Source organism: Pseudophryne corroboree, chromosome 6 (genome assembly GCF_028390025.1).
Source record: "Pseudophryne corroboree isolate aPseCor3 chromosome 6, aPseCor3.hap2, whole genome shotgun sequence".
Classification (NCBI taxonomy): Eukaryota; Metazoa; Chordata; class Amphibia; order Anura; family Myobatrachidae; genus Pseudophryne; species Pseudophryne corroboree.
Window position 1 is genome coordinate 405,794,381 of NC_086449.1, and position 18,927 is coordinate 405,813,307.

The 18,927-nt window shown below is 47.2% G+C and overlaps 1 protein-coding gene across 4 annotated transcripts in view; it reads right to left on the bottom strand.

Moving 5' to 3' along the window:
* Positions 1–1,009: 1,009 nt before the first annotated feature.
* Positions 1,010–18,927, bottom strand: part of SEPHS1 (selenophosphate synthetase 1) — a 223,882-nt gene continuing 205,964 nt past the window's right edge. For all 4 annotated transcript variants that reach the window (XM_063926893.1, XM_063926894.1, XM_063926896.1 and 1 more), the window contains exon 9: positions 1,010–2,388. In XM_063926893.1, coding sequence (XP_063782963.1) covers positions 2,174–2,388 — 215 coding nt within the window. In that variant the 3' untranslated portion in view covers positions 1,010–2,173. The remainder of the gene's footprint in view (positions 2,389–18,927) is intronic.

An 18,927-nucleotide genomic window follows, 5' to 3' on the forward strand; every position in this document is an offset into this window, starting at 1 on the left:
CCTGTGGGAGGGGGCATAGGAGGGAGTAGCCAGCACACCCAGTGAAGAAATTTAAAGTGCAACGGCTCCTTTGGATCCCGTCTATACCCCATCGTACTAAGTCTCCCCAATATCCCTTATGGATGCTAGAGAAATAAAAAAAGTTTTTCAGTTCTATAAGTCCTCATTACACACATGGCACTGGAGACTGCCCACGCTGGTCATAACATCTTGTCCGTTAACAGAGTAAAATGTATTCAAAATAAAATATTTCCTACTTCCTTGTGATCACACACAGTATGCAGCAATCATTCCAAAAACTTAGTCATAGGGTCATATTCAAATAGCTGTGGGGGTATACCCAGCAACTAATTGTCAGTGCTGCTCAATTCAATTAGCTACAGGAACCCCACGCGCTAATTGCCAGAGGAAGGATTTTTCCTTACAGCGCCTGCATTTTAATGTGTGGGGAAACCCATTCATTCTGCATTTTATGCAGAGTCAATGGATTAGCACGTGTTAACCCAGTGGTTACTGCGCGGGTAAAGGCTAATTAATAGCTTTTCTCCATGCAGCGTGATCTATTAATGGTGTGGTAAATACCACGGCTAACTGAATATGCCCCTTAAAAAGTGGAAATAGTGCAAACATTTATCATGCAGAAGTTGTAATATGGTGACAGTTTTGTGGTCCATTCCCTTGGATGACACTTGGGAAATAATTAAAAATGTTATAAAATGCCATTCTTTCTTCACAAGTCCACTCCTGGCCCAGATTTGATGCAAACATTTAGTGCTCTGCAATATAAAACCACGTATGTACAGTATACCTAGGGCATTCATCCATTAACCAAAAAAGTTGCATTGTTAGAACAAAAACATGACAAAAACATTAAAAACCTATACCTGCAATAAAAGTGAACAGCACTGCAGCTTCGCTGCTGGAAAATCCAAATGATTCTTTTTTTTTTTCTACTTACTGTATTTCTCGAGAGATATCAATAGATGCAAGGAAAGAAAACAAGTACAGGTTGTACAAGAGCAATAAAAAAAATTAAATATTTATTTGAATAACAAGTTTGGAGTTTAAGCTGCAATGTTGGCAATGTCAATTTTCTTATTTATTAGATCACAAACTCATGCACCAAAATTAGAAAGAAAGAGCTATCAACTACTTAACAGCTGCTGCATTATAAAGAAAAAATATATATAAAGGCATGTAATCACTATACAAAATATAAAAATGTATGAAACACTATCAACCACAGAACAGAAAGGTTATTGATTATACTTAAAAAGTTTTGTATTTACGTGTGCGAACATTTATATTGTAATTATTGAATTGAAGTGATTTAGGCAATTTTGTACATTTCTTTGCATGTGGTTTGTACTTTGAACACCCCTAACCACCCTGCAATTTTCATGTGCTATTAATAAGAACATTTGTTAATAATATGCTAAATATCAGAATTAGAGAAAAAAAATCTTCTTATACAGAAGTGCTTTAAGCATAGTGCTGCTCCCAAGACCCCTCAATTTAGTAGTAAAGAATTGACATGGTCAAGGAAGGCACTAAACAATGTAAAGAAGTGGAGGGTACAAGGCTATGAGTCCAAGCCTAAATAAGACTAATCTAAAAAAAAAAAAAGAAAGCAGTCATGCACCCTCCAGCCAGGATCTGCAGCCAATTTATTGCCTTGCCATAATACCTTCCAAAGGCATCCAACATTGTTAGACCAATAATGATAAATACACATATATAAATGAAGACACTAACTGCTTGTTTGACACTACTAATGGCAATGTCTGTGCTGAATGAAAGCACCTTTAAAAAAAAAGAGCCTATGCGGCAAGAGATAAGTGTCTATAGATTCAAAATGAATCAACAGTATCAGATAACAATTCTTCAACTTAGAAGCTGCCTCATTAATAGGTGCATCTTCAGTTAATGTAACAGGAAGAAGGGAAAAGAAAGATAAAAAAAAAAAAAAGGCAATGTCTTTTTACTTCTTAAATCGTACCCATTCGTATAACGGACACAAGGCCACGAAATGGGCAGACACAAGGATATATATTTATATATATATATTTATATATATTTTTTCTTTACAATTATTTAAATTGTATGATGGTAAAGTATAAGGTCTATTTAAAAACAAAACAAAAAATAAAATAAAAAGCTAGATAAACCTAGATTAAGATGTGGTACCAGGTGTTGGATTTACATTTTGAGTAGCCACCTGGGGAGCAACTTCTATGATTCGTGGTTTATCTATAATTCTAGCGGTGCGGTTGCCTTTTTCTACAATGCCAATAATCCATGCTTGATGACCTTCTCCATATTTGGGGGACTTAATCTCTGCACAGAATCGTGCAGCCTGTTCCCGTGGCAGACAGATTAAGAGGCCTCCTGTAAAGACAAGACATTGTGAAATTTATAGCAGACTCCTTAACATTAATCAAGTTACACATCCCAAATAAGGAGATTTATGGTAGACTTACCATGGTTAAATCTTTTTCTGGGAGGTACATTGGTTCCACAGGGGTGTAGAGATGGATCTTGATCCAGGAACCAACAGGCTAAAGCTTTAGACTGTCCCAGGATGCATTGGGGCCTCCTCTATAACCCCGCCTCCAGGCACTGTGAGCTCAGTTTCGTTAACCAGTCCAATGCAGGAGCAGGTAAAAGAGAAGGTAGGTGTTAGTCACATAGAACCACATTCTCACAACAGGAGAAGGGACTAACGGCTAATGCCATACAAACCCATAGAAGCTAGGTGCGTCAGGGTGGGCGCCCTGTGGAACCAATGTACCTCGCAGAAAGAGATTTAACCATGGTAAGTCTACCATAAATCTCCTTTTCTGCAGTGGGGTACATTGGTTTCCACAAGGAAACATCAGGGATTTCCTAAGTCCTAAAGCAGTTCCTCTTAGGAGGGGACGCACCGTAGCGGGCATGAGAACCCGGTGTCCAAAGGAAGAATACTGGGAGGCGGAAGTATCAAAGGCATAGAACCTAATGAACATGTTCACTGAGGACCATGGAGCCGCCTTGCACAATTGTTCAGTGGACGCACCTCGGCGGGCCGCCCAAGAAGGTCCAACAGACCGAGTAAAATAGGCTTTGATAGCAGCAGGACTTGGAAGTCCAGCCTGCGCATGGGCTTGTGCAATCACCATTCTAATCCATCTGGCCAAAGTTTGCTTATTCGCAGGCAAGCCACGTTTGTTAAAACCAAAAAGTACAAAAAGGGCATCTGACCTCCTGATAGAGGCAGACCTCTCCACATAAATACGCAGAGCCCTTATCACATACAAAGACCGCACTTTATAGTACAAATCATAAGAGATAAAGGCTGGAACCACAATCTCTTGATTAAGGTAGAAAGATGACACCACCTTAGGAAAATAACCAGGGCGAGTTCTAAGAACCGCTCAGTCACGGTGAAAAATCAGAAAGGGTGGACGACAGGACACAGTGCATAGGTCTGACACCCTCCTAGCAGAGGCAATAGCCAGTAGGAACAGGACCTTGACTGTGAGCCATTTAAGGTCCACTGACTCAAGAGGTTCAAATGGAGACTCTTCCAGGGCATTCAAGACAACAGCCAGATCCCATGGAGCCACAGGAGGGACATAGGGAGGCTGAATCCGTAAAACACGGAGTGAAAGTATAAACATCAGGAATAGATGCAATTTTTCTCTGAAACCACACCGACAAGGCAAAGATATGAACCTTGAGGGAGGCCAGATGAAGGCCTAAGTCCAGGACTTGTTGCAGAAAAGCCAGAAGTCTGGAAGTACTGAATTTGTATGCGTCGTAATTATTAGCAGCACACTAGGTGAAGTAAGAATTCCAGACCTTGTAATAAATCCGCGCAGAAGCCGGTTTGCGGGCCTTCAGCATAGTTTGGATAACCGACTCGGAGAATCCTTTGACCTTCAGAAGTGATGTTTCAAGAGCCACGCCGTCAAAGTCAATCTGGCCAGGTCCGGGTAGACATAAGGGCCATGAACGAGGAGGTCTGGGTATTGAGGAAGTAGAAGAGGATGCTCTATCGAGAGACCCTGCAGGTCTGAGAACCAATGCCGTCTGGGCCACGCTGGAGCGACTAGTAGTAGTATTCCTCCTTCTTGTTTGAACTTCCGGAGCACCCTGGGCAGGAGAGACACTGGAGGTAACACGTAGGGCAGCCAAAAGTTCCATGGAATTGCCAGTGCGTCCAAGAACGCTGCTTGAGGATCCTTTGTCCTTGATCCGAAGACCGGAACTTTGTGATTGTGTCAAGATGCCATCAGGTCTACATCTGGTAGGCCCCACTTGATCACTAGGAGCTGAAAGACTTCTTGATGAAGACTCCACTCTCCGTCGGTTCCACCCAACAAAGTATTTCTGACACTTCCATCATTGCCATGTGGCTTTGAGTGCCGCCTTGATGGTTTATGTATGCCACCGTGGTGGCGTTGTCTGACTGTACTTTAACAGGCCTGTTCTGTAGCAAAGGCAGGGCGAGAGACAAAGCATTGAACACTGTCCGCAATTCCAGACTGTTTATCGGGAGGAGTGATTCCTCCTTGATCCACCGACCCTGGAAAGAGTGTTGGCTCCAACACCGCGCCCCAACCCCTCAGACTGGCATCCGTAGTCAGTTGGACCCAGTCGGGGATCCAGAAGGGACGGCCCCTGCTCAACTACTGGTTCTGTAGCCACCAGGTCAGCGACAGACGAACCTACGGAGTCAAGGAGATCACGTGAGACCTGATCCGATGAGGTATGCCGTCCCACTTGGAAAGGATTAACCTCTGCAGAGGGCGGGAATGAAATGGAGCATACTCTACCATGTCGAAAGCCGACACCATTAGGCCAAGTACTTGCATCGCCGAGCGTATCGACACTCTTGGGCGAGAGAGGAAGTATCTGATCCTGTCCTGAAGCTTCAGGACCTTCTCTGGAGACAGAAACAGCCGTAGACTGAATGTGTCCAGCAGTGCCCCCAGGTGCACCATGCTTTGAGCTGGGACCAGCGAGGACTTCTTCCAGTTAATGAGCCACCCGTGGGCTTGTAGGAAGTTTACCGTCAGTTGCAGATGACTGAGGAGTACATTGTGGGAGTTTGCCAGAATCAGCAAGTCATCCAGATATGGCAGGATCCTGACTCCCTGGCGACGGAGATGAGCTGTCATCTCTGCCATAACCTTGGTGAAGATCTGAAGAGACGTGGCCAGTCCAAATGGCAGAGCCTGGAACGGATAGTGGAGGTTGCCAAGAGCAAACCGCAGATATTGCTGATGCGATATGGCAATAGGTATATGCAGGTAAGCATCATGTATATCCAGGGATACCATATAGTCTCCGGATTCCATGGCCAGTACAATTGAGCGCAGTGTTTCCATACGGAACTTGGACACTCTCACAAACTTGTTCACTGATTTGAGGTTGAGTATGGGCCGAAAAGACCCATTGGGTTTCAGTACTAGAAACAGGGTCGAGTAGTATCTTCTGCCTCTCTGGGACAGAGGTACCGGCACCACCACTCCTGTATCCAGGAGGGAACGCACAACCAAATGAAGAGCTTGCGCTTTTAACAGATCCGAAGGGATAACCATGGTGCAAAACTGGCGAGGGGGACATCTCTTGAAAGAGACTGCGTACCTGTGAGAGACAACTTCTCGCACACCCACGCGTCTGAAGTGGTCTTTAACCAAACCTGGGTGATCGCAGAAGTCAGCCTCCTATCCTGGGGTCCCCCAGGGGAAGGCCCGCCCCGTCATGCAGCAGGCTTGTCATGTTTAGAAGCAGGCTGACGGGCTGCCCAGGATTGTTTAGCCTTAGGCTTTGTGGTTTTGGAACCACGAGATTGTCTCGGGTATGTCTGACCTTTTGCTTTCCCTTGAGGTTGAAAGGAGCGAAAAAGTGGTACATTTTGCCTTCTGTATATTAGGAGTAGTATTAAGGAGAAAGGCGGTCTTAGCAGCTGCCAAGTCAGCCACAATTTTATTGAAGTCTTCCCCAAATAAGATGTCTCCATTAAAAGGTCTTTTTGGAGTTCATGTCCACCTTCCATGACCTCAACCACAGAATACGGCGAGCAAGGATGGACGTAGTCGACGCCTTGGCTGCCAATACACCTGCCTCAGAGGACACCACCTGTATATAATAGGCGGCGGTGGTAATATGAGACAGGAATTGTCGGTCAGTGTCAGAAATATCTGGGGGCAACTCATCCTCTAATGCCTGAACCCATGCTTCTATACCTTTTGCAGGCCAGGAGGCTGCTATAGTGGGTCTATGTACAGCACCTGTAAGGGAGTAAATAGACTTCAGGCATCCCTCCACATGCTTATCTGTCGGTTCCTTCAATGAGGTGACAGCGGTGACAGGCAGAGTGGATGACACCACCAGGGTGACATGGGAATCCACTGGCTGTGAATTTTCACACTTGTTACACAACTCTGCAGGGAGAGGATAGCGAGCTACCATCCGTTTCGACAGTGAGAATTTCTTCCCTGGAGTAATCCAGGGTTCTCGTCGTATGTCCACTAAATGGTCAGAATGCGGTAATAATGTTTTAGTTACCTTCTGACGTTTAAACTTATTAGGTTTCTTAGGCACCGTAGTGGAATCCTCATCATCATCTGACATTTGCAGGATCTGCTTAATAGCAACCACTAGGTCAGGGACATCAACCTGTACTGTGGATTCCTCATCAGAAGCAGCTGTGTTAGTGTCTGACGGATCAGTGTGCTCCCCATCGTCATCAGAAGAATCTTCTAAGAGATTTGTGGATTGTGAAGAGGTAGTACCCAGCTTAGATGACCCCGTGACACAAGAATGACTTGGGCCAGTCTTATGTCTAACCAAGGATTTATTCAATTGCTGCAACTGGGTAGATAAATTACCCACCCAAGGCGGATTTACCATAGGGACAATATGTGACTGTAATGGCACTGGAGGTCTCATAGGGGGAGCAAGGCGTGTCACAAGCGTATTGAGCATAGATCAGAACGCCGCCAAAGGTGGCTCCTGATTGGTTACAGGAGCTTCGTACTGATTGGGAGATGTATGGCAAGTAGTACACAGACCGTCATACAAAACTTCCCCCTCAGGCAAATCCTAGGTGCATGCGCTGCATGATGCAGGAGCGTCCCCGGATTTCCCGCCCTTTTTAGACATTTTCAGAGATGCAACCGCAGAGCGTACTAGTACGATACAGACAGACAGAGTACAATACCTGCGAATAAATCCCCTAGTATGTGACAGCGTACACAGTACACAACACCAGCGAATAAATCCGGTACTATGTGACTGCGTACACAGTAGAGTACACTTAACGGTAAATACTGTGAAGCACTATATATGTGACCCAGACGCACCTTTTCCCTTAGGGTACAGAATACAGTGATAGATAAAGCTGGGACACACTGAAAGTGAAATCCACACAGCAGATACAGGCACACACAGTCACAGTGACAATGTAGATAATTATTTTAGTAAGACAATAAAACTGCACTGGACATATATCAAAAACAGAATCTTTCGATATATTTGAAGGTCTAAACATCATTGCCATTACGATTTGGCTGTTTTCAGGGTGGTAGAACACACAGGTTGTTTTTAATGTTTTAGCTATTACATGTTGTATTGTAGTTTTGCACAAGAGTCATGATTAGTTTATTAGGCGCACTCTAGCTCAGTTGAGCGCTATATTTATTTGTGTGCATGTTCAGCAGATTTTATGGTGTCACTAATGTATGTTGTTGTTTATTCCAGGGCTCCCAGCGCGTTGCCATAGGAACCGGCTGACCTGATTGCGTCACTTCCGGCCGGGCCGTGTTGCCGAAACCGGAAGTGCGGGATGTGAGACGCCGGGGCACTCCGTGGTCCACGCAGCTGAGAGTCATGATTGTGGGGGTAAGTGGGATTCATCATGCTATATATTCACTGTGTATGCACTGTTTTGTTGTCTGAGGAAGGGGATGTGTCCCCGAAACGTCACCTGTTGTTTCCAATAAACACTTCACGGCGTGGAGTTTGTTCAACATTGTTTGCAAGCCTGTGAGTGCCACATGTTTCTTCTTACCGTATGTGGGTGGACTAGCATGTCCACAAGGAAGTGCACCTCAGCCAGTTATCAGGAGGAGTGCCGGGGGAAATTCTGGATGTATATGGTTACACGCTCTGCTGCGGTGGGTAAGGTCGTTGAACCAGCCCAGGGCACCTTCCCATTGGACCACCTCCCTCTGTTTTAACTGTTTTTAAAGCACAGCACTTTGTTTGCACGCACTTGGCACTTTAGTGACATTTATATTCCACGAACTTTGTGTGTCTCTGCACCCTGAGGGCAGCTACATGTTAGAGGATGGCAACCTCTGAGGGTGAAGGTGATTTTACGTAATTTTTATTGGAATGTGACAATTATGAGACGCTTAGTTTCTCGGATGTGGATGCTGAGAAAATTCTGCACAAGGATGTAGCATTGTCTGATGCATATGTTGATTCCAGCGACTATGTTTACCGTGAATTGTTCAAATTAAAAAAGCGTGAGTTGGACTTTTTATACCACAGCCGCACCTTGTCTAATTACCATCGGGCGAAACAAATACCCCGTGGGTTCAGGGTACATAATATACCCACGATAGGCAGGTACAATACCGCCTTTTGCAAGCGCTGGATCTCAATACTCAACAAATGCTCCATGGACCTCATCTTATTAGTCATCGAGGAGTCCACAAGGGAGCTGAAGTTAACATCACAAAAGATCAGCGAGTTTGAAAAGGAACATTCGACGACGATGACATCTGATAAATCCACAGATTGGCTATCCAAACTGCAAAGCCAACTGGAGGAGTATAAAAATAACCTCTTGAAGTATAAAAAAGAGAAACACAGGAAGGTGGTCACAGATTACGCCCAGCAGCGGGTTTATATATGGCTAAGTCAAGCAAGCCAGTCCCGAGGACGCGGCCAGGGTGCGGGAAATGTGAGAAGACCACAACGGGTCCGCTTCTCAAGTACGTCAGCAAGCGATAATGATGAAGCCGGTGGAGCTGGCGTCGAGGCTAGACATACGGTGACCCCTTTTGTGGTAAACACCCGGGCAGGGGCCTCCACCCGGGGAAGAGCAAAACGAGAAGGGGAGGCCAAGCGAGGAGGCAGAACAGTTGGAAGGCCGCCCAAGCACAGAGCCACTTAATTTTCAACTTATCCTCGTATACTCTTCAGGAGTCCGAGCAACGACTCCTCAGCAAGGGACTCTCCTTCATACCTACCAACTTTGCGGATCCATTCAAATGGAAGGTAGAGTCATTTAAACTAGCCCGTTCATTAAAAATCAAAGAGCATTTTTCAAAGCATCCCACGGTGAACATGGAATCTACTTTACCTGGTCGAATTTCCAAGTTGGGTAACCGCTCTAGATTTGACCCACAGTCAAATAACGCCACTCTCAAGACTTTCCATAGATTAATGGACAATGCCATTGTGCATAGAGCTCCAGGGGTTAAACACAATCTGTCCAGTGATGAACGACAAGCGTTAAGGAATTTACAACAGAGGACTGACATTGTCTTGAGAGCCGCGGATAAGGGCGGCTCTATCGTTATCCAGGACACGTCCTCATATGCTGCGGAATGTGACAGGTTACTTGGTGACGGCAAGACATATTGCCGACTTGATAAAGACCCTACTCCGGGGTTTAAACAGGAGCTTGATCTATTGTTGAAAAATGCAGTCAGAGAGGGGTTATTATCTCAGGTAATTAGCGATAAATTGTCCACAAAATGGCCTGTAGTTCCATTATTTACACCCTCCCTAAGATTCACAAGGACGCACAGAGACCTCCGGGGAGACCAATCATTTCTGCCCGGGGGTCTCTGTGCGAGACAATTGCACTATTCTTGGATGCTTATCTGCAGCCATGTATCCAGGATACTTTTTCTTACTTAAAAGACACCAAGATGTTGTTAGATAGATTGGCTAAACTGGGATCAGTCCCTAATGATACGACCATGGTAACAATAGACGTCACCAGCCTCTACACGTGTATCCCTCACGAGGCTGGGTTGGAGGCTGTCAGACGGCTAATCACGGCTAATCGGTTGTACACAGGCCCAGATGTGGATTTGTTTATTGAGCTTTTAACTTTCACATTGACACATAACTTTTTCCTATTTAATGGGAGGTTCTACAAGCAACTGACGGGGTGCTCGATGGGGTCCCCAGTGGCCCCGTCGTTTGCCAACTGTTTTATGTGGGAAGCAGAGAGGGGTTTGTTTTTTGAGGATGCGAATATTTCAAGGCACATTCTGCTGTACTTTCGCTACATTGATGATCTCCTCATTCTCTGGAGTGGCGACATCCAGATTTTGACTGAGATCATCAACAGACATAACAGCTCAGACAGTCCCATTAAACTGACCTGGAACCATAGCATGTCTGAGATTTGCTATTTGGACGTATGCATACAACTGAAAGAGGGACAGCTGGGGACGACTCTATATAAAAAACCCACGGACAGGAACACCCTGCTCCGAGCTGAGAGCTCACATCCTAAAACAATGATTCGTAGCTTGCCCTATTCTCAGCTACTCAGGGTATGTAGGAATAATACTGATTCAGATACACGGACGTTGCAACTAGAAGAGATGATACAGAAATTCTCAGAGAGAGGATATTCTCTATCGGAACTGAAAAAAGCACGAGAAAGAGCTCTGTGCAATTTTCAGAAGCAACCAAAACGCCATTCCAAAGCTTTATCTAAAGAGACCATACCCTGGGTGACTGAATACAACTCTAACAGTCCAACTTTGGTGAAGCAGGTCAAAGGGACGTGGCAGATGGTCACTTCTGATCCTGACTTGAAGTGTTTCCAAAATAGCAAATTGATGCCCAGCTTCTCTAGGGGCAGAAATTTGAAAGACCTGGTTGTTCCTTTTTCATCGTAGGTGAGACATTCCCTCATCCACACACGGGCCAACGGCTAAAAATTAGGTGGCCATTAACCTGCACATCCCGGTTCGTAGTCTATGTGATAGTTTGCCCATGCGGGCTCTATTACGTAGGCAAAACTGAATGCCAATTGAAAGTACGGTTAACTCAACACAGATCAGCCATTCGTGCAGCCCTGATTACGGGGGCCAGCGAGCAGCCGGTGGCAAGACACTTTGCCGCACATAAACACAGCTTGGCCAGTTTGAGATATAGAGCCATTGACCATGTGCCAGCATCTGCACGGGGGGGGCGATAGAGGGAGAAAGTTACTCCAACTTGAATCCAAGTGGATTTTTTGCCTTGATTGCCTGGCCCCTAGGGGGTTAAATGAGTCCCTGGGCCTCATTAACTTTTTATAAATTAGTCTCTGCTATTGTCACCACCGCCCATAAACGCCTTATCATTAGCCAGATGTTCACAAACCACATATGTAATGGTTTGTATTATGCATATTTTGCTCTTTCACCCCTGATAGACATCGTAGGCTAGGGTTCAGTTGTGGGGTCACACCAGGTAAGGGATGGTGCCCTCATCATTCAGTTACCCTCTGGTTGATCCGTCTCTCAGATTTAATGGCCTTCAGAGATAATGATATTTGTATATATAAAACAGAATCTTTCGATATATTTGAAGGTCTAAACATCATTGCTATTACGATTTGGCTGTTTTCAGGGTGGTAGAACACACAGGTTGTTTTTAATGTTTTAGCTATTACATGTTGTATTGTAGTTTTGCACAAGAGTCATGATTAGTTTATTAGGCGCACTCTAGCTCAGTTGAGCGCTATATTTATTTGTGTGCCTGTTCAGCAGATTTTATGGTGTCACTAATGTATGTTGTTGTTTATTCCAGGGCTCCCAGCGCGTTGCCATAGGAACCGGCTGACCTGATTGCGTCACTTCCGGCTGGGCCGTGTTGCCGAAACCGGAAGTGCGGGATGTGAGACGCCGGGGCACTCCGTGGTCCACGCAGCTGAGAGTCATGATTGTGGGGGTAAGTGGGATTCATCATGCTATATATTCACTGTGTATGCACTGTTTTGTTGTCTGAGGAAGGGGATGTGTCCCCGAAACGTCACCTGTTGTTTCCAATAAACACTTCACGGCGTGGAGTTTGTTCAACATTGTTTGCAAGCCTGTGAGTGCCACCTGTTTCTTCTTACCGTATATATATATATATATATATATATATATATATATATATACTGCTCAAAAAAATATAAGATTTACTCACCGGTAATTCTATTTCTCGTAGTCCGTAGTGGATGCTGGGTACTCCGTAAGGACCATGGGGAATAGACGGGCTCCGCAGGAGACTGGGCACTCTAAAAGAAAGATTAGGTACTATCTGGTGTGCACTGGTTCCTCCCTCTATGCCCCTCCTCCAGACCTCAGTTAGGGAAACTGTGCCCGGAAGAGCTGACACTACAAGGAAAGGATTTGGAATCCAGGGTAAGACTCATACCAGCCACACCAATCACACCGTACAACTCGTGATAACTATACCCAGTTAACAGTATGAATAACAACTGAGCCTCACTGAACAGATGGCTCATAACAATAACCCTTTAGTTAAGCAATAACTATATACAAGTATTGCAGACAATCCGCACTTGGGACGGACTCCCAGCATCCACTACGGACTACGAGAAATAGAATTACCGGTGAGTAAATTCTTATTTTCTCTGACGTCCTAGTGGATGCTGGGTACTCCATAAGGACCATGGGGATTATACCAAAGCTCCCAAACGGGCGGGAGAGTGCGGATGACTCTACAGCACCGAATGAGCAAACTCAAGGTCCTCCTCAGCCAGGGTATCAAACTTGTAGAATTTAGCAAACGTGTTTGATCCCGACCAAGTAGCAGCTCGGCAAAGTTGTAAAGCCGAGACCCCTCGGGCAGCCGCCCAAGAAGAGCCCACCTTCCTCGTGGAATGGGCTTTGACTGATTTAGGATGCGGCAGTCCAGCCGCAGAATGTGCAAGTTGAATCGTGCTACAGATCCAGCGAGCAATAGTCTGCTTAGAAGCAGGAGCACCCAGCTTGTTGGGTGCATGCAGGATAAACAGCGAGTCAGTCTTTCTGACTCTAGCCGTCCTGGAAACATAGATTTTCAGGGCCCGGACTACGTCCAGCAACTTGGAAGCCTCCAAGTCCCGAGTAGCCGCAGGCACCACAATAGGTTGGTTCAAATGAAACGTTGATACCACCTTAAGGAGAAATTGGGGACGAGTCCTCAATTCTGCCCTGTCCATATGGAAGATCAGATAGGGGCTTTTACATGACAAAGCCGCCAATTCTGACACACGCCTAGCCGAAGCCAATGCCAAAAGCATGACCACTTTCCACGTGAGATATTTCAACTCCACGGTCTGAAGTGGCTCAAACCAATGTGATTTTAGGAAATCCAACACAACGTTGAGATCCCAAGGTGCCACTGGGGGCACAAAAGGGGCTGAATATGCAGCACTCCCTTAACAAACGTCTGAACTTCAGGCAGTGAAGCCAGTTCTTTTTGAAAGAAAATAGACAGGGCCGAAATCTGGACTTTAATGGATCCCAATTTTAGGCCCATAGTCACTCCTGACTGTAGGAAGTGCAGAAATCGACCCAGCTGAAATTCTTCTGTTGGGGCCTTCATAGCCTCACACCAAGCAACATATTTTTCGCCATATGCGGTGATAATGTTTTGCTGTCACATCCTTCCTAGCTTTTATCAGTGTAGGAATGACTTCAACCGGAATGCCCTTTTCCATCAGGATCCGGCGTTCAACCGCCATGCCGTCAAACGCAGCCGCGGTAAGTCTTGGAACAGACAGGGCCCCTGCTGTAGCAGGTCCTGTCTGAGAGGCAGAGGCCAAGGGTCCTCTGAGATCATTTCTTGTAGTTCCGGGTACCAAGTCCTTCTTGGCCAATCCGGAACGATGAGTATAGTTCTTACTCCTCTCTTTCTTATTATCCTCAGTACCTTTGGTATGAGAGGAAGAGGAGGGAACACAAACAGACTGGTACACCCACGGTGTCACTAGAGCGTCCACAGCTATCGCCTGAGGGTCCCTTGACCTGGTGCAATATCTTTTTAGCTTTTTGTTGAGGCGGGACGCAGTCATGTCCACCTGTGGCCTTTCCCAACGATTTACAATCAGCTGGAAGACTTCTGGATGAAGTCCCCACTCTCCCGGGCGGAGGTCGTGCCTGCTGAGGAAGTCTGCTTCCCAGTAGTCCACTCCCGGAATGAACACTGCTGACAGTGCTTTCACGTGATTTTCCGCCCATCGGAGAATCCTTGTGGCTTCTGCCATCGCCATCATGCTTCTTGTGCCGCCCTGTCGGTTTACATGGGCGACCGCCGTGATGTTGTCTGACTGAATCAGCACCGGCTGGTTTTGAAGCAGGGGTCTTGCCTGACTTAGGGCATTGTAAATGGCCCTTAGTTCTAGAATATTTATGTGTAGGGAAGCTTCCTGACTCGACCATTGTCCTTGGAAGTTTCTTCCCTGAGTGACTGCCCCCCAACCTCGGAGGCTTGCATCCGTGGTCACCAGGACCCAGTCCTGTATGCCGAATCTGCGGCCCTCGAGTAGATGAGCACTCTGCAGCCACCACAGCAGAGACACCCTGGCCCTCGGGGACAGTGTGATCAGCCGATGCATCTGAAGATGCGATCCGGACCACTTGTCTAACAGATCCCACTGAAAGATCCGTGCATGGAATCTGCCGAATGGAATTGTCTCGTAAGAAGCTACCATCTTTCCCAGGACTCGCGTGCAGTGATGCACCGACACCTGTTTTGGTTTTAGGAGGTCTCTGACCAGAGATGACAACTCTTTGGCCTTCTCCTCCGGGAGAAACACCTTCTTCTATTCTGTGTCCAGAATCATACCCAGGAACAGTAGACGCGTCGTAGGAACCAGCTGCGACTTCGGGATATTCAGAATCCAGCCGTGCTGTTGTAGCACTTCCTGAGATAGTGCTACTCCGACCAACAACTGCTCCATGGACCTCGCCTTTATAAGGAGATCGTCCAAGTACGGGATAATTATAACTCCCTTCTTTCGAAGGAGTATCATCATTTCGGCCATTACTTTGGTAAATACCCTCGGTGCCGTGGACAGACCAAACGGCAACGTCTGGAATTGGTAATGGCAGTCCTGTACCACAAAACGGAGGTACACCTGGTGAGGTGGGTAAATGGGGACATGTAGGTAAGCATCCTTGATGTCCAGTGATACCATGTAATCCCCCTCTTCCAGGCTTGCAATAACCGCCCTGAGCGATTCCATTTTGAACTTGAACTTCCTTATATAAGTGTTCAAGGATTTCAAATTTAGAATGGGTCTCACCGAACCGTCTGGTTTCGGTACCACAAACATTGTGGAATAGTAACCCCGTCCCTGTTGAAGGAGGGGAACTTTTATTATCACCTGCTGGAGGTACAGCTTGTGAATTGCCGCCAGTACTACCTCCCTGTCCTGGGGAGTAGCTGGCAAGGCTGATTTGAGGTAACGGCGAGGGGGAGACGTCTCGAATTCCAGCTTGTATCCCTGCGATACCACTTGTAGAACCCAGAGATCCACCTGTGAGCGAACCCACCGGTTGCTGAAGTTCCGGAGACGGGCCCCCACCGCACCTGGCTCCACCAGTGGAGCCCCAGCGTCATGCGGTGGACTTAGTGGAAGCAGGGGAGGATTTTTGTTCTTGGGAACTGGCTGTATGGTGCAGCTTTTTCCCTCTACCCCTGCCTCTGGGCAGAAAGGACGCGCCTTTAACCCGCTTGCCTTTCTGGGGCCGAAAGGACTGTACCTGATAATACGGTGCTTTCTTAGGCTGTGAGGGAACCTGAGGTAAAAATGTCGACTTCCCAGCTGTTGCTGTGGAAACGAGGTCCGAGAGACCATCCCCAAACAATTCCTCACCCTTGTAAGGCAAAACCTCCATGTGCCTTTTAGAATCCGCATCACATGTCCACTGCCGAGTCCATAATACTCTCCTGGCAGAAATGGACATTGCATTAACTCTAGATGCCAGCCGGCAAATATCCCTCTGTGCATCTCTCATATATAAGACGACGTCTTTAATATGCTCTATGGTTAGCAAAATCGTATCCCTGTCGAGGGTATCAATATTTTCTGACAGGGTATCGGACCAAGCTGCTGCAGCACTACACATCCAAGCTGAAGCAATTGCAGGTCTCAGTATAGTACCTGAGTGTGTATATAAAGACTTCAGGATAGCCTCCTGCTTTCTATCCGCAGGCTCCTTTAAGGCGGCCGTATCCTGAGACGGCAGTGCCACCTTTTTTGACAAGCGTGTGAGCGCCTTATCCACCCTCAGGGATGTCTCCCAACGTAACCTGTCCTCTGGCGGGAAAGGGTACGCCATCAGTAACTTTTTAGAAATCACTAGTTTCTTATCGGGGGAAGCCCACGCTTCTTCACACACTTCATTTAACTCATCTGATGGGGGAAAAACCACTGGTTGCTTTTTTCCCCCAAACATAATACCCTTTTTAGTGGTACCTGGGTTAATGTCAGAAATGTGCAACACATTTTTCATTGCCGTAATCATGCAACGGATGGCCCTAGTGGAATGTACATTAGTCTCGTCCTCGTCGACACTGAAGTCAGACTCTGTCGACATCTGTGTCTGCCATCTGAGGTAGCGGGCGTTTTTGAGCCCCTGATGGCCTTTGAGACGCCTGGGCAGGCACTGGCTGAGAAGCCGGCTGTCCCACAGCTGTTATGTCATCGAACCTTTTATGCAAGGAGTTGACACTGTCGTGTAAAACCTTCCACATATCCATCCACTCTGGTGTCGACCCCGCAGGGGGTGACATCACACTTATCGGCACCTGCTCCGCCTCCACATAAGCCTCCTCATCAAACATGTCGACACAGCCGTACCGACACACCGCACACACACAGGGAATTCTCTGACTGAGGACAGGACCCCACAAAGTCCTTTGGGGAGACAGAGAGAGAGTATGCCAGCACACACCACAGCGCTATATAATCAGGGATTTACACTAACACAAAGTGATTTTTCCCTATAGCTGCTTTACATATACAGTTTGCGCCTAAATTTAGTGCCCCCCCTCTCGTTTTTACCCTTTGAGCCTGGAAACTGCAGGGGAGAGCCTGGGGAGCGGTCTTCCAGCGGAGCTATGAAGAGGAAATGGCGCCAGTGTGCTGAGGGAGATAGCCCCGCCCCCTTCTCGGCGGACTTCTCCCGCTCTTATATTTATATTATGGCGGGGGATTTTTGCACATATATAGTTTTTTAGACTATATTATGTGCTGTTTGCCAATGTAAGGTACTCTAATTGCAGCCCAGGGCGCCCCCCCCCCCCAGCGCCCTGCACCCATCAGTGACCGGAGTATGTGGTGTGCATAGGGAGCAATGGCGCACAGCTGCAGTGCTGTGCGCTACCTTAATGAAGACCGGAGTCTTCAGCCGCCGATTTCCAGGATGTTCTTCTTGCTTCTGGCTCTGCAAGGGGGACGGCGGCGCGGCTCCGGGACCGGACGACCGAGGCTGGGCCTGTGTTCGATCCCTTTGGAGCTAATGGTGTCCAGTAGCCTAGAAGCCCAAGCTAGCTGCAAGCAGGTAGGTTCGCTTCTCTCCCCTAAGTCCCTCGTAGCAGTGAGTCTGTTGCCAGCAGATCTCACTGAAAATAAAAAACCTAACAAATACTTTCTTTACTAGAAGCTCAGGAGAGCCCCTAGTGTGCAACCAGCTCGAGCCGGGCACAGATTCTAACTGAGGTCTGGAGGAGGGGCATAGAGGGAGGAGCCAGTGCACACCAGATAGTACCTAATCTTTCTTTTAGAGTGCCCAGTCTCCTGCGGAGCCCGTCTATTCCCCATGGTCCTTACGGAGTACCCAGCATCCACTAGGACGTCAGAGAAATAAAGGGAACACTTAAACAACACAATGTAACTCCAAGTCAATCACACTTCTGTGAAATCAAACTGTCCACTTAGGAAGCAACACCGATTGACAATCAATTTCACATGCTGTTGTGCAAATGGAATAGACAACAGGTGGGAATTACAGGCAATTAGCAAGACACCCCCAATAAAGGAGTTGTTCTGCAGGTGGTGACCACAGACCACTTCTCAGCTCCTATGCTTTCTGGCTGATGTTTTGGTCACTTTTGAAAGCTGGCGGTGCTTTCACTCTAGTGGTAGCATGAGATGGAGTCTACAACCCACACAAGTGGCTCAGATAGTGCAGCTCATCGAGGATGGCACATCAATGCGAGCTGTGGCAAGAAGGTTTGCTGTGTCTGTCAGCGTAGTGTCCAGAGCATGGGGGCGCTACCAGGAGACAGGCCAGTACATCAGGAGACGTGGAGGAGGCCATAGGAGAGCAACAACCCAGCAGCAAGACCGCTACCTCCGCCTTTGTGCAAGGAGGAACAGGAGGAGCACTGCCAGAGCCCTGCAAAATGACCTCCAGCAAGCCACAAATGCGCATGTGTCTACTCAAACGATCAGAAACAGACTCCATGAGGGTGGTATGAGGGCCCGACGCCCACAGGTGGGGGTTGTGCTTACAGCCCAACACCGTGCAGGACGTTTGGCATTTGCCAGAGAACACCAAGATTGGCAAATTCGCCACTGGCGCCCTGTGCTCTTCACAGATGAAAGCAGGTTCTCACTGAGCACATGTGACAGACGTGACAGTGTCTGGAGACGCCAAGGAGAACGTTCTGCTGCCTGCAACATCCTCCAGCATGACCGGTTTGGCAGTGGGTCAGTAATGGTGTGGGGTGGCATTTCTTTGGGGGGGTCGCACAGCCCTCCATGTGCTCGCTAGAGGTAGCCTGACTGCCATTAGGTACCGAGATGAGATCCTCAGACCCCTTGCGAGACCATATGCAGGTGCGGTTGGCCCTGGGTTCCTCCTAATGCAAGACTATGCTAGACCTCATGTGGCTGGAGAGTGTCAGCAGTTC